Consider the following 14,142-nt stretch of genomic DNA (forward strand, 5'->3'; position numbering starts at 1 on the left):
TTAGTTTAAGAGGTTACTTTTAGTTTTACATTCACATTTAACATCAAATCTGGTTTGGAGCAATATGTAAAAACAACACTTTGTTAAACAGACTCATCTTTATGTAGAAGTTGCCAAAAATACAAAAAGAAATGAAAAACAAATCAGATAGAGAGAACTTTTCTTGGAAAACTGTAGGCCTTTCAGTCAGTCCATCCATTAGCGCATCAGTTGCATCTTGAAACTGGGCAAAACGAGGCTCAAACAGGTTTTCGAACATGTCCAAAAGCACATCGTATTGGACCTCAGCTTTGCTTCGACCTCTTTCTTTGTGGTGTGTCTGATGACGTGTCTGCTGCTTTCTTTCCCGTTTTCTTTTCCTCTGGATCATAGAATGCATTCCTGAGAAAGCGAGATGCTGCACCTTTATCCAAACGAGCTGCTTTCTTTTTATCTGTAATCTCTTTCACTTTGTTCATATATGTCCTGATTCTCTCCTGGAAAACAAACACGTTTTAGCAACACAAAGGACAATTATTATACAACAGCTTCGTTATAAAACACATACCAGTTCCTGTTTGATGCCATGATCTCTTGGATTTATGCCTTGAGTGACCAAGTACACTGTCAATAAACAAACAAATGTCAGCAGCAATCCTTCTGACTTCTGATATAGATTATAAAACATCCCTTCAAGATAGAACATAAGAATTTAAACTTACTCCAAAATAAAGAGTTCAAAGTGTAGACAGACATCAGATCAAGTTTTGCCTGATCCAAAGGACCCAGCTATAAATGGAATACAAATTGACAAACATCTATTAACGGAAAAAGGCTCATTATAGGACTGAAACTAATGATTACTTTGATAATAGATTAGTTATTTGGAAACATAAAATAGCCATAAAGATACATTTTGCCAAATTTGGTGGGGTGAGGACATCCTGATGGAGTTTAATTACGGACAAAATCTATATAAAAATAAAAAACTATTATAATAAAGCACTAAATGTACATGCTCTCTTGTCTGAGTTATAACACATCATCTCTCAGCAATCAGCATGTTTTTAATTATTCGATTACTAAATTAGTTCTCTCAATAAGTGATGAATTGTGAACAGTTGAGTTTGATCAATTCCCTCGACTTAACAGTACGTTCAGCAGCTGCTATTATTACATGGATGTTTGAGTTTGACAACGACAATTAACATTAAACTATATTAACAGTAGATGAATATGTAAGAATGCTATAAATAATTTCACATCACAAACATCACTTTATTATAGTGCGCTGGGTTTTACCTTTTGAAGCAGATCCTTCCTGGGCATAGACATCAGGGTCTCCACCATGCCATTAACACTTGAAACTGATGAATTAAATCCAGTTAGCTGTTCGTCGATCTCATAGGGATAGTCTTCACTTCTGGCGTCCGCTGCCATCTTCTACAAGGCGACACAAACATATATCAGAAACTATCTTACAGAAGCGTAAACATAAATAACAATTCTACCTGGTATGCGACGCGGGGCAAGAGTGGCTTAGAAAACACGATACTGTTTCAAATAATCAAAATAGTGTCGTGATGAACAACATACAAGGCGCATAAGCAGCCAAACGTACTTTAAATCCAAGAATACTTTTATAAATGAACTATCAAGACAGAATTATTCCTTCACAGCAGCAACGGCGCAGCACGTTGTTACAAACCGGAAGTGATTATTATTTTTTAAAAGAAGAGCCTGACGCTGTGCTGCCCTCTGTCGTCTGGATGAAACACAACACCACTTACAACTACATTAGCGTTACAACATATTTCATGTCATTTATGTCTTCTCAAAGTGTGGGGTGCGCCAGTTTGGAGAAATGTGCGCACATTGTCCATGACCTTGTATGACAATATGTGCTTCGAGCAACACGTGGTTCATCTCTAAATAAGAGCGCAGCAGAGGAGTAGTTCTGCTCCTAATGTCCACATGTTTGCTTCTATTCTGGTAAGTTTTAAAACCCAAACATCGAGCTACAGTCGACAGGGGAACAAGGGTTGAATGAATTACTGAACAACTCTAAATGTTTTCTTTTACAAAAACAGTCACGCAAATGAGCTTGTAACAATAATTATACAGACAAAATGGTAATTATTCTTTGTTAGTTTTGACGTTGGTTGAATGACACGGAATGGATCATTTAACCATCAGTTCTGGCCTTCTCAATTCGACTGGACTCTACGCTCCACCATTTGTATCTAACTTTTGAACTACTGACCGGTCATGTGACATATGTATATGCCAAAATAATGTACATTCCTTTCCGCTTTGACCCCACGTGCTTTGAAGACAATACGCCATAAAACAACAACAACAACAACAACAACAACAACAACAACAATGAAACATAAACGCGGAGGTACGAGTCAAGGCCACAGAAAACAGTGGTAAAAGTCATCCACAGTGACAAAGTAAGTGTTTTCTGCTTGAAACACAGCATGAATTATTATGTATTTACAGCATTGAAGCGTTAATTGTGCGCTGTGAATACCTTTTATCTCACACCAGAAAAGGCTCTGATTTATGCCTTTTGATAAGATAACATAAATACATACATAAATAAATAGATAAATACATAGATACATTTTCTTTCTTTCTTTGGCGTCAGGATGCAGCTGTGTGTAGGTTGCCATGGTAACGCTGGTGTGTCGGTCCAGCGTGAGACAGAGACGCCACACACGGCTCTAGTTTGAGTTGCATGCGGCGCGCGCCTGTTGCACGAAACGCCATAATTGTTCCAACACTTTTGGAATTTAAACATGGACAACTGTGATTTGGAAACGCTCTCTGTGTCCGGGGGGAAACTGCAGCCAGACTTCTCACCGGACATCACCAGCTACCAAGTGACAGTGGAGAGCAGCGTCCTCACGGTCCATCTGGACGTGGTCACGAGCGACTGCGGAGCTTCATACAGAATAGTGAGTAATGTGTGAACAGATTTACAACACGTGTAACAAGTGTGGTTATTTGTTGTTAATGTACATCTTACATTTCAGCTGTCTGGAGACGAAACGTGTGTGATTAAAGTCAGCAATGGCATAAACAAAGTAGAGATCGAAGTGGTGGCAGAGGATGGCACCATCAAGAAGTATTATGTTGACATCACTAAACTCTCTGCTAAAATTGCAGAACTGAGTGAGCTCGCTTTGGAGGGACAATTTCCACTCTATCCTAAATTTAATGCTAAAAAACTTGAATATAACAGTAAGTAGCAGCCTTATGTGTTTGTTTTGTGTATTTTAATTCAATGGGCAATGACATCAATATGCAGTAATGACCTGTGATAATAATCTGGTTGAAATACATCTATCTTTCAGGCACGGTCCCATTTCATGTTAATTCAGTGACACTGCTTCCCAATGTGCCAGACAAACACATTCAAGTCAAAGTGAACGGAGGAGACAGCGCTCAGCCTGTTCCTCTCAATTATGGGGACACTTCGGTGGAGATTTCAGTTTGCTCAGCGGATGGCACCCATTCACAGGTTTGTATTTGTAGGTGTTATGTTGCCAGTGGTAGGAAGCACTCAACTCTGTTACAAATGTTAAAGTACAAATAGAAGCAAAAATATGACTCAAGTAAAATGAATAACATGCCATGAAAAAATAGACTTAAGTAAAGTATTTCAGACATAATAAAGCGTCTGTAGTGATCTGGATTATTATTTTTTTTAAAGCTCAATGTTCAAGTTGGCAGTCTCAAATAGTAAAGAAAAGTACTTTAGTTTAAAAAAAAATGTAGGGAAGTAGAGAGTACAGATAGCTGCTCTCAAATGTAGTAAAAGTAAAACTAACCACTGTATAATAAGTAAAATATATGCATAACAAGTCGAGTACAGATACCTTAAAATTTACTTAAGTACAGTACTTTTATTTTCCACCACTGTATGTTTCCCACTAAATAACCTAAAAATAAATGATGAATAAAGTGACGGTATCTAACATGTTTTACAGGTGTATACAGTGTTGGTCACCAGAGAGCTGATCCCACTCGCCATCACCTTCTGTGACACCAAGGACCAGTTTGAGTTTGAATGTCCAGTTTCTCTGAATGCTTTTTATAGGCCTATCTCCACCAGTGACAGGTGAGGGTGTAACAGTTACATTTCCGCATGGTCATAATATAATATAACACTGAAATGAACACTTTTGTACTTTCTTTGCAGTGACTCTAAGCACATTTTCTCGAGGCCGTACATAGAGATGCTGGCCCGACGATCCAAAGTCGACCCACTTAACAACAGACCATTAAGAGGGACTTGGAAGGTTATTGAAATGAATCTTGACCGCAAGATATCTGCTGCACCGGTCAAGTGTTTATTTAACTATCGGGGTGAGTGACTCCTGCCTTTTGTTTTGCTTCGGATCTTTAACCTGCGTTTGAGATCACTTACCAAGCATCAGCGTGCGTCTGCCTTTCGTGCAACTCCAGCAAAGTAGACTCAGGCTCAATTTCACACGTGTATTCTGACTTAAATCGCTTAGCAGTACTGATTACCACAATCTGGACTATCGATCAACTTTATTGATCCGCAAGGGAAAGTAGTTGGACATTAACCCCTGATGTTTCTAGCAGAAGACGTAGTTGTATATCTTTAATTAAGAAGCATTGATTGATATCCAAACCTACAGAATGAAAGTATAGTGATTTTTTTCTTAATGAGACTCACATGGCAACAGTAGGATGTAACAATAATGGTAATACTGTGATTTTGTATTGGCTCAGTGACGATAACAACTGTTTTTATGCACTTTTAAGTTTTCAAGGTCTTTGGAATTTGACTGGAAAAACAATAATTTCTACAATTCTGTTAGCATTTCCACAATATCTCAATAAATATTGTACAGTGAGATTCATTTTGTGATAATATTGTTCATGGAGATTTAGTCATCCTTAAATAACGGCAAATATTTAGTTTTTTTTACTGCTGCTTCAATTCATTCTCAATGTTGTTACATGTTTTTGCATACAACAACATTCACACTTCTACTCTTTCATTAAGATTGTGACAGTGAGGTCAAACTATCAGACTTTGGGCCACATTTGCTGGAATGTCCTCACAAACCAACAGGGGAGCTTGATGCAAAGGTCAGTGACAGGGATGTAGCGCTCGTTTGTCATTGTCTGAATCAGTGCAATGGAATCAACTTCTCTCATCCTTAATTTACAAAGTTGCATTGTGTTTCCAGTAAAAGCAAAGCTACATTTTAGACATGAAATGCAAGTACTAACAACTTACATTTTCCCGTATATTATATATTGCCATGACACACAGGAATCAGACTGGAAACTGAAGGCAAATGTGCACAACAAGTCACAATTTCACAATGGTTTTAGTAAATAAAAGTAGCCCCCAAATCAGTCAAAGGTGAATTTAACTGTTTATTTGGCTGATCAACATGTATTTGTTCTTCATATTTTAGGATGTCACAGAGACAAAATGGTACAAGGAACACTTCGAAGCGACCAGTTGCTTACCAATTGAAACAGAGCACAATGTGGAGGTAGTAAGTTATACAGCTATATCATAAATTACATTTCTATCACTTCTTCCATGTGTTTATACTCTCCAGGTCCGTAACTGGGAGACGAAACTCCACCTGGCAGCTGATAATGAAAGCAATGTAGAAAAGCTCTGTACCTTTGCTGAAGATAACCTGAAGATTTACAATGAACACCTCGAAAAACCAGGTAGGCTGTTTAGTCTATAAATATCATTGTCTTTGAGCTTTAACCTACCTTTGTGGTGGACTGAAAAGATTGTGTGTCTTTGGATGTGACGTCACGTGACGGGCTCGAGTTACTGGTCAGTGTTTCCTCACTACTTTATCCCTGCTAATTGTTTGAAGATGAGACATTGGATACTGATCTAGAGGATTGAATGAAAGTTACTGGTTACTGGAAGTGAGCTGAGAAGTAACCACAAGCTCAACAGGCCGTGACAGACATGCAAGGACTAGCGCCAGTTCTCCTCCTAAAATAAATAAATATTGTGAGATGTAAAGGCCAGGTCGCTGCTTGGAAATGAAAAGAAGCGCTAGCTGCTCTGCTACTGTCTGATTGATTTGACTAAACATTTCCAGGCGACTTGATGCAGTACCAGGAGGACACAACTCCACTGTATAACCTGGAACAAGCAGCTATCCACTATGCATCAGCCATAAGACACAGCTCTAAAGACTCCAGGCTCCACTTTCTACTTGGGATGGTTCTGGAGAAGACTTACTATGCCTCTGAGATGTATGGCCAACAAAAGAAGGTATTTAGATGTGTATGTTAACAGAAGCCACATACTTGTTCTGAAAGTGTAGAGTTTATTTGTATTCATCTCATTTTACAGGCTGGCAAAGATAAAAATGACTTAAGTGATGCCAAGTCAACAGCGCGACAGGATGATATCTTAGCAGTTTGCAAGCTCCATGGTTTCCCAGTTGCTCCAACAGTGGAAAACCAGCTGCAGGCTTTGGATAAGGAATACCAGCAACTCAGAGACCAGGGCCAGTCCAGCAAGGCAGACTATGTTCAAACACTGTACTTATGGCTGTCAAAGAAGACTGGCAAGGTCATTATTCAAATCTCAGATATGAAGTAGTTTAGTGATAGTAGTTTTGCAATAACATCACATAACATGAACAATGTATCTATGAATTATTTGTTATATAATGAAAAGGATATTACATAGCACTATGAGAAATATGAAAATACAAGCTTAAAGGAATGCTAAGACTTTCTCATTGTTGTCATGTTATGACAGGACAACAGTGTAACTCTGCGGGATGAGGGGAACTATCTGAACCAGGCCTTGATGAAGTACCTGGATGCCTGGTCTCTGAATCCAGACAGTTGGGAGTTTAACCTACATGTCGGGAGGTTACTGTTACAACAGAGGAAACACAGACAAGCCCTACAACACCTGCAGACCGGCTTGGCTCTTAGACCACTACATGCTGGACTCAGGTCCATTACCACTTATTATAAAACAACTTTATCAACAAGTGGATCAATGTTATATTTACTACGCTCTTGATTGTCTCAGATTTTTCACTGGCCTAGCATTACTGCAACAGGAGGAGAAACCCTCAGAGGACACTGAAAAGGAGGCTGCTCTGTTCCTACAACAAGGTCTAGAGCACTTTATCGGTCAGTGCTGCAGAGAGAGGTGAGTGTGTGGCGGGGGTGGCTGATGCTTTTAGAGAATGAGAGGCCATGACTGCATCTGTAATGTGCTGCTGGAGACTTCTTTTACATGTGGTTAGATGAGTGATTGACCACTAGTGGCAAAAAAAGTTTTGATTTGTTTTCATCTTTTGTTTTTAACTACCACTATTATGCTGTCCTGTAAACAAGTATACATGTGTGTAAAACAATGAACATCAACCTGTAACACATTCCTTCCATTTAATCCACATTTAATGGATTGATTATGTTATTTAGTGAAGGCAGCTTTCCATCTAGAACACTGAGAAGAATTAAAGAATTAAAGATTTGGAAATAATTTGACCAACCCTCTCCATTTAACCATTTTCAAACTCCTGGAACTAAACTTTCGCTTAATGCAGAGCCACTATTGCATATTCCGTACTCTATAATGAAGGAAACAGTTTCACAGTTTATTATATGTGCAGATGCGCATCATAATTGAATAGAATTCCATAATGTTCTGATTTTGAATGTAATTTTTATGTTGTAATTTTTCTCAAGTGCCCTTCCTTTCCACAGATGGAGAGAACAGTTCCCTTTAGACCCTCTGTCCAGCATCAGCACACAGTTTCTCCGAGGTCTTCTCACTCTGGGTCAACTTCAACAGAGAAACACATTGGATGACAAGGCCATAAGCTCTGAGCAGGTCTATCACATGTATGTTTCAATAACATCTACTGTACCTATTCCCAAGGTTTTGTGATACAGAGCTGAAATTAAGTATTCACTCTGAAACGTCATCATTAATATAAGTGAAAGTCTCAACATCACAGCCGATCCATCTGAAGGATATTAGATTGATAGATTTGTTTTGTGTTGTCTCCTCAGAGTTGCTGCTCTCGCTGCCCAGAGCGTGAGTCAGAGTGTGACCCACGGCGAGGCGAGCAGTCAGCTGGAGTGGGTGCTGCTGGATACTCACTTTGTTCTTCTGCAGCAGCTCATTTACAAGGCCAAGGCCAAAGCCGAGATGAAATCCTTTGTGGCAAAGAGGTGCCAGGCCATAATTGCACTCATCCATCTAACCTCCATCACCTCCTGTCAGGAGCTGCTGAACATGCAGGAGAGTGTGAGTGCCCAATATATTTTACACATTTACAATACAATAATATATTCTTCAAAAAACATTCCAATTGTGTGTACAGGCATGCCAGTTATCAGTGGTCACCACACCTCGGGATAGCTACGCTCTGTGTCTACTCGGCCTGGCCCAGCTGGCTCAGTATGACAGCAACCCAAAGTTAACTAGGTCTCAAGATGTGTTAGCTGATGCCTGCCTGAGCTTTCAGGCAAGCATGGATCTGGAAGGAAAACCACAGAAAGGAGAGCCACCAGAGGAACTAAACAGTAAACACCTACATAATTTTCTCTGAGTGTGTTTCTACAAACTTAAAGTGGTTTTCATTGTCAGAACAGAAGTGGTGGCAGGACAGACAACAGAATGAACAACAGAATGTGTCCAAGTCAGAAACCTCTCAGCCACAGGCAGTGAAGCAGCCGGCTAACACAGGAGCTTCCACAGGAGGAGGAGCAGGAGGTGGAGGAGGTAGAGGAGGTGGACGAGGCAAAGCACAGCCTGGAAAAGGGCTCGCAGCGGCAGCTGCCATTACAGCTCGTGCCCCTGTGACCCCTGCCAGGGGAGGGAGAACTGCTCCTGCAGCCAAAGCCCCTGCTGCCAGGTGAGTCACACTAGCCACGAGTCACCAGACCTCATATGTGCGTTAAAGCTTTTCTAAAGTAATACACAATGTTATTATAAGGGATCAACAATGCAGCTCTGTGTTACTGTAATACATGTTTTGCCCTCTAGAGGGAGACCTGTGGTAGCTGTAAAATCTTCCAACAACAACACTAAACGCCAGAACTCGTCTATCAAGTCCAAACAAGAATGCCCAACCAAACCCAATGACAAAGTCACAGGTATGAGGTGATAAGAGCACTCCACTAAATTAGCTTGCATAACATTTTGAAACTTCTTTTTAGAGCCAGTAGTGAAAGAATGTGATTTTGAGTCCAATCCAGTAAATCCCAAGTCTCATATCCCACGCCTGGGCCTAGCTCGTGCCTTATGCCGCTCAGAAAAGCACGAACAAGCAAAAACTCTCTTCCAAGAAGTCATCTCAATGTCACCAGAGGTTGGTAGCTACAGTGTGTGATGTCTCCAAATGTCTCAGACAGATGTGCATTGGCTAACTGACTCTCATGGTTCAGGTGCATGATGCCTACATTGAGCTTGTGCAGCTGCTGGAGCCCTCAGATCCACAGGCTGCAGTGGAGGTTTACTGCAGGTATCCTCTGAAGCCAGTGGCTGAACAAACCTTTGATGACGCATTCATTACAGGAGAGATTGTCCGACTACTAATGGAGCTTGAGCTGTACGACCATCCACAGCTTGGCCCAAGCCTCGTGGCATTTGGAAAAGTCATGGGACTAAGTAAGTAATGTTTAGTAATATGTATCAAACCAGATGATTCTAAGCAGGTTTATTTGTAGAAGGTCTTAAAGCATGCCTTGCTTTTTATAGCAGTGTATCAGATTTAAGTGGTGCTATAGCTTGGCAGGCCAAAGGGCATGACATTGCACACACATTGAAGGATCATGTGTGACCACTCAACCGCATGTGACATTTAAGCATTTCTTCTTCTGATTAGCAAAGCAGTTGGAGCACTGCTATTTGTCTGATGTGTGATTATGTCCATAGGTTGCATCGAGAAGTACATAGACATTTTGGATGGAAAATTAATGAACAAACTGCTGAGAAGTGTCTATGCAAAGATACACAACAGACCAGAGGACGACCCCGAGCTACAGGACTTTTTTAGGTTCAAATGCTGGTTATGACACTTCTCATTTGAAGGGGAAAAATACAGTGAGGAAAGTAAGTATTTGAACACCCAGAAGTTTTATAAGTTCTCCCACTTAGAAATGATGGTGGAGTCTGAAATTTTCATGAGAGAAATCACAGAAATCCAGAAATCACATTGTTTTAAAATCACTTATTTGTATGTTATTGCTGTTTGGTACAGAAGACTTAGAATTCCAGAAGTCAAATATTTCCTGTAGTTCTTGACCTGGTTTGCACATATTGGCCTCTCCTCCACACAGATCTTCTCTAGATCTCTCAAGTTTCAGGGCTGTTGCTGAGCAACACAGAGCTTCAGCTCCCTTCAAAGATTTTCTTTTGGATTGGGTCTGGATACTGGCGAGGCCTCTCCTGAACGTTGATATGCTTTTTATGGAGCCACTCCTTGGTTCTCCTGGCTGTGTGCTTGGGGTCACTGTTATGTTGGAATACCCAGCCACGATCCATTTTCAATGCTGTGACTGAGGAAGCAGGTTGTTACCCAAAATCTCGCAATGCATATTTTCAAACCATGACAGCGTAGTGTATTACCTTTGAAACTGTGGTCCCAGCTCTCTTCAGGTCATTGACTAGCTTCTCCCGTGTAGTTCTGGGCTGATTCCTCATCTTTCTTATCATCATTGATATGAGATCTTGCGTGGAGCCTCAGTCCGAGGGATATTGATTGTCAACTTTAGCATTTTCACTAACAATTGCTCCAACATTTTCACCAAGCTGCTTCCTGATTGCCCCGTAGCCCTTTCCAGCCTTGTGGAGGTCTACAATGTTGTCTCTAGTGTCTTTTGACTATCAGGTCTTTGAGAGCCAGAATTCTTGCTTATTGGCAGGTGTTCAAATACTTATTATTATACATAATGTATTACTTTCCTCACTGTAAATACTTTTAGTACATACAATTCTCAAAATTGTTTTATCTCAATAAATGTTTATTTTAAAAAATAAAATAAAATTACAATAAACAAATTGTAATGGTAATTGTAACTGACATGTGCGTTTGAATTTGACTCAAAACAAATCCAGTCCCATAAGACACTTCATAAAAGAAACAAGACTCCACAAATACCATAGTCAAGTTAAAACATGACCCGTTTCCCTGCTTTTCCTGCTATTGTAATGTCTGTGTTGTGTACAAATTTCCAGTTCAAGTTTTACGCTGCTAAAATCTGGAAGTCTTCCTGAAGATGTGAGACGGGCTTCTACTCTGACAATGTTAGGGTTAGGATTTTTCTTTGCTCTCTTCTCTTTTATTTCTTAAACTGTTTTGTGATTTCTGTAATTTCTTTGTGATTTGAACGCATTTTTTCCTGTTGTGTGAAGCACTTTGAATTGCCTTGTATATGAAATGTGCTCAACAAATAAACTTGCCTTGCCTTGCAAATGTTGGGGTTGAGTCTGACCCAGAGTAAAACACTAAAGCAATGTGTGTTCAGCTGTTGTCAATTCTTCTTACACCACATTCAGTTTAGTTACAATGAGAACTCGGACACACTGGTCAAAGCCAGAGCACACACACAGACCCTGTTTGTCGGGGCTCCAGTCGAGGCTGGCGATTGGCTGAGTGGACAGAGTGACGTTCTGTAAAAGATTGACTGTTCCAGCAACACCAACATCTACACCGTCAGAGTCCTTTTTACATCTCTGAGCAGGATACTCACTGTAGAGAAAATGACAAAGCATGATGAAGTAAAGCAAACAAAAACATCAAACCTTTGTGACAATTGTAATTACAATCTATTAAATGAACATTACTTACTATTTCCAAAGATGTAAGTTTCCTGCTCCTCCAGCTGTCATAAAGATGTCCCGGTTCTGAGGCAAATGTCTCACCTGCCAAATGGTTGATTTATGAGCCTATAAAAATGAATGAATTTGTTATTTAAAAACAACAAGACCGTAGGCCTCTAAGGCTGGTCAAATCATAACGAATGGGCTCTGTTATGCAGGTCATGTTTGACAAGCTGTACAAAGCCACAAAAACAACTGAGCAAACAAAGGTCAAATCTTTCCCAGCTGTAAAAGCAGTTTGCCAGTTTTACATAAGCTTAAAGTAATATCTTAACACACATTAGTTGTAAGACATAGCTAAAGATCTGTCTGGCTCAAGTCAGTTACCTTTTCAGAAACAGAGGCAAAGCCTTTTGTAGAGTGCTGCGTCCTCAAGTCAAAAACATGAAATTTTCCCTCCAGTGAGGTGGCCACCAACTTATTCATGTTTATGTCTTTTCTGTCAAATTCTACAGAGCAGACCTAAGTGGAAGTAAGGTGGAAGTAAAAATGTCAAATAAGTACAACAAAGCACGTTTTCTAAAATAAAATATATTTACTAAATCTAACACAAGGCTTACCCCATTTTTAATGTTGGTGTCCCATCGAAGGGACATGTTTCTCAGGTCAAAAAGTTTGATGTCTCCATTATCATAACCAGCACAAACACAGCGGTCTTGGTCATTAAAGGCATGACCTAGATATAAAGTGTAACAGCACACATCAAAGTGTATAAAACATTCCTTTTCCTTGTGGACTTTTATCTCAAAACTAAAATGCCATACCAAATGCAACAGTCCAGCAGTCCCGCTTGGTCTCTCCTTCCATAGGCTCCATATTCGCAACGGGCAAATCTTTTTGTCTGGGATCCCATACTTTAACCGTTCCTGACAACCAAAAGAAAAACCCAAATGTTATTAAAGTATTCTGCACACTAAGTTGGGACAAGGGTTGTTAAAATTATTGAAATCAGATACTAATCAATAATCAAACTAGTATTGAAACTAGATACAGGACAAGGACTGACAAAATGTGACCTTTCCAGTTTTAGATTGAATTTGAACTTAATCTGAACTATAAAACCACATGGTAACATAAAGAAAGTACAATTATTTTGTCGTAAAATTTTAGTTATCCTTGTATATTAAAAAAAAAAAAAACTTTTAAAATTGTGATTCATGACAACACTGTTTGGGACTAAATGGTCTTTTACCATCTCTGCTTCCAGTTACAATCTCCGGTGCTCCATCACCAACCCCTAAGCCACCAACTCCGTCAATGCAGTTTATTATCTCTTTGTGGGCTTTAGCTGAGTAAACTGACACTTCAGGGGTCTCTAGATTCCTGATGAGAGCAGACATAGAAACAAAATTAAAAATAGATTTTGTAAATGGCAAAGAATAAAATATAATTAAAATATGAGGATTTGCCTACCAAATGTTAAGATTTCCTTCAAAATCTCCTGTTGCCAAGTGTCTTTGCTGCAGTGACGTGGCCCCATATGTGCCACATTTTATAGGCTTAGGTTTCTCTACCTATAGCAATAGCACAAAACCAAAGAGAAAACAAAATAAGATACAAAGAAATTGCATTAAAGGTGCACTATGCAACGTTTCTTGTGGGGGATCTGTCAGATGTTTGTCTCTATGGCGATGGTACTGCTTTGCTTAGAATGTTCAAGCCCAAGTTACAGGTCAGATCAGTGGAGAGGGGACTCCGCTTACAGAGTATTTCGAATTTTTGAGCAATAAAAACAAATAAATGAACAAGTGCATAATAGATTCGTTTAATGCCATACAGTGGAATATTCATGCAAACCAATAAAATGTCTCATGGCGACAAGCACAGGTAGTGGACCTCCATCAAAAAGAGACACAGTGCACCTTTACATTACAGATTAAAGGATATGCTTTGTGTCTTGTTGCTATGGAAACAAGCCCATACTTGATCAGCCCTTTTGAGAAATGTATCTAAAGCAACATTATTTAGAGACATATAGATACCCAATAAATTTGCAAAATCGACAAACATAACGGGGTTTACCTCCTTCACGAGTTGAGCTTCCCCATGTTGTACTTCGTAAATCTGAATTACACCGGTTCCTCTGGCAAAGTTACCTAGACAGACAAACTTTGCGCTGCATGGAATCCATTTGGAGTCAAAGACTGTGTAGTTGAGACTTTTCTGTATATGCGCAATAATCTGTGGTTTTTCCAGCGGCGATGACATGTTTTAGTTGTTGCTAAATGTAAACAAATATGCTAAATTACGAAAAGACCACCATTGACAGTTCG

The 14,142-nt window shown here is 39.6% G+C and overlaps 3 protein-coding genes and 1 long non-coding RNA gene across 5 annotated transcripts; 1 reads left to right on the forward strand and 3 right to left on the reverse strand.

The window, feature by feature from the left end:
• Positions 1-1,512, reverse strand: c1d (C1D nuclear receptor corepressor). Its single transcript, XM_072436926.1, has 5 exons — positions 1,491-1,512; positions 1,282-1,422; positions 702-768; positions 548-603; positions 1-476 (listed from the first exon to the last, which is right to left on the reverse strand). The coding sequence occupies exons 2-5, from the start codon at positions 1,417-1,419 to the stop codon at positions 285-287; spliced, it is 453 nt and encodes a 150-aa protein (XP_072293027.1). The 5' UTR covers positions 1,420-1,422; positions 1,491-1,512; the 3' UTR covers positions 1-284.
• Positions 1,513-2,780: 1,268 nt separating this feature from the next.
• LOC140351189 (uncharacterized) lies at positions 2,781-10,156 on the forward strand. Of its 2 annotated transcripts, XM_072436925.1 has the most exons (20): positions 2,781-2,942; positions 3,021-3,228; positions 3,342-3,508; positions 3,978-4,108; positions 4,190-4,356; positions 5,027-5,112; positions 5,448-5,528; positions 5,598-5,715; positions 6,108-6,283; positions 6,365-6,586; positions 6,779-6,981; positions 7,061-7,183; positions 7,744-7,881; positions 8,053-8,290; positions 8,367-8,568; positions 8,633-8,900; positions 9,032-9,141; positions 9,205-9,356; positions 9,433-9,655; positions 9,923-10,156. In XM_072436925.1, the coding sequence occupies exons 1-20, from the start codon at positions 2,784-2,786 to the stop codon at positions 10,060-10,062; spliced, it is 3,312 nt and encodes a 1,103-aa protein (XP_072293026.1). In that variant the 5' UTR covers positions 2,781-2,783; the 3' UTR covers positions 10,063-10,156. The 2 variants fall into 2 exon arrangements, 1 of the variants encoding a protein (XP_072293026.1); XR_011925339.1 differs by lacking the exon at positions 9,923-10,156 and having other exon boundaries at positions 9,207-9,356; positions 9,433-9,651.
• On the reverse strand, positions 7,732-8,202 carry LOC140351192 (uncharacterized). Its single transcript, XR_011925340.1, has 3 exons — positions 8,144-8,202; positions 7,908-8,006; positions 7,732-7,822 (listed from the first exon to the last, which is right to left on the reverse strand). It is a non-coding gene; the product is annotated as an uncharacterized lncRNA (long non-coding RNA).
• Positions 10,157-10,923: 767 nt separating the features above from the next.
• On the reverse strand, positions 10,924-14,124 carry dnaaf10 (dynein axonemal assembly factor 10). Its single transcript, XM_072437320.1, has 9 exons — positions 13,892-14,124; positions 13,283-13,383; positions 13,062-13,192; positions 12,634-12,735; positions 12,430-12,545; positions 12,197-12,331; positions 11,838-11,935; positions 11,438-11,738; positions 10,924-11,201 (listed from the first exon to the last, which is right to left on the reverse strand). The coding sequence occupies exons 1-8, from the start codon at positions 14,075-14,077 to the stop codon at positions 11,531-11,533; spliced, it is 1,077 nt and encodes a 358-aa protein (XP_072293421.1). The 5' UTR covers positions 14,078-14,124; the 3' UTR covers positions 10,924-11,201; positions 11,438-11,530.
• Positions 14,125-14,142: the final 18 nt, after the last annotated feature.

The sequence above is a fragment of the Eucyclogobius newberryi genome, unplaced genomic scaffold (genome assembly GCF_026437365.1).
Source record: "Eucyclogobius newberryi isolate DKJ021-1_F unplaced genomic scaffold, fEucNew1.0.hap1 SCAF_8, whole genome shotgun sequence".
Taxonomy (NCBI): domain Eukaryota; kingdom Metazoa; phylum Chordata; class Actinopteri; order Gobiiformes; family Gobiidae; genus Eucyclogobius; species Eucyclogobius newberryi.

Coding starts and splice junctions, on each gene's coding strand:
- c1d (XM_072436926.1), bottom strand. CDS start 1,419: ATGGCAGCGGACGCCAGAAGTGAAGACTATCCCTATGAGATCGACGAA. Junction 769..1,281: donor GGAAGGATCTGCTTCAAAAG/GTAAAACCCAGC, acceptor TTCCATTTATAG/CTGGGTCCTTTGGATCAGGC. Junction 604..701: donor TTTGAACTCTTTATTTTGGA/GTAAGTTTAAAT, acceptor GTTTATTGACAG/TGTACTTGGTCACTCAAGGC.
- LOC140351189 (XM_072436925.1), top strand. CDS start 2,784: ATGGACAACTGTGATTTGGAAACGCTCTCTGTGTCCGGGGGGAAACTG. Junction 5,529..5,597: donor AAACAGAGCACAATGTGGAG/GTAGTAAGTTAT, acceptor TATACTCTCCAG/GTCCGTAACTGGGAGACGAA. Junction 7,882..8,052: donor TCTGAGCAGGTCTATCACAT/GTATGTTTCAAT, acceptor TTGTCTCCTCAG/AGTTGCTGCTCTCGCTGCCC.
- dnaaf10 (XM_072437320.1), bottom strand. CDS start 14,077: ATGTCATCGCCGCTGGAAAAACCACAGATTATTGCGCATATACAGAAA. Junction 12,332..12,429: donor ACACCAACATTAAAAATGGG/GTAAGCCTTGTG, acceptor ACTTCCACTTAG/GTCTGCTCTGTAGAATTTGA. Junction 11,739..11,837: donor AACTTACATCTTTGGAAATA/GTAAGTAATGTT, acceptor TTTTCTCTACAG/TGAGTATCCTGCTCAGAGAT.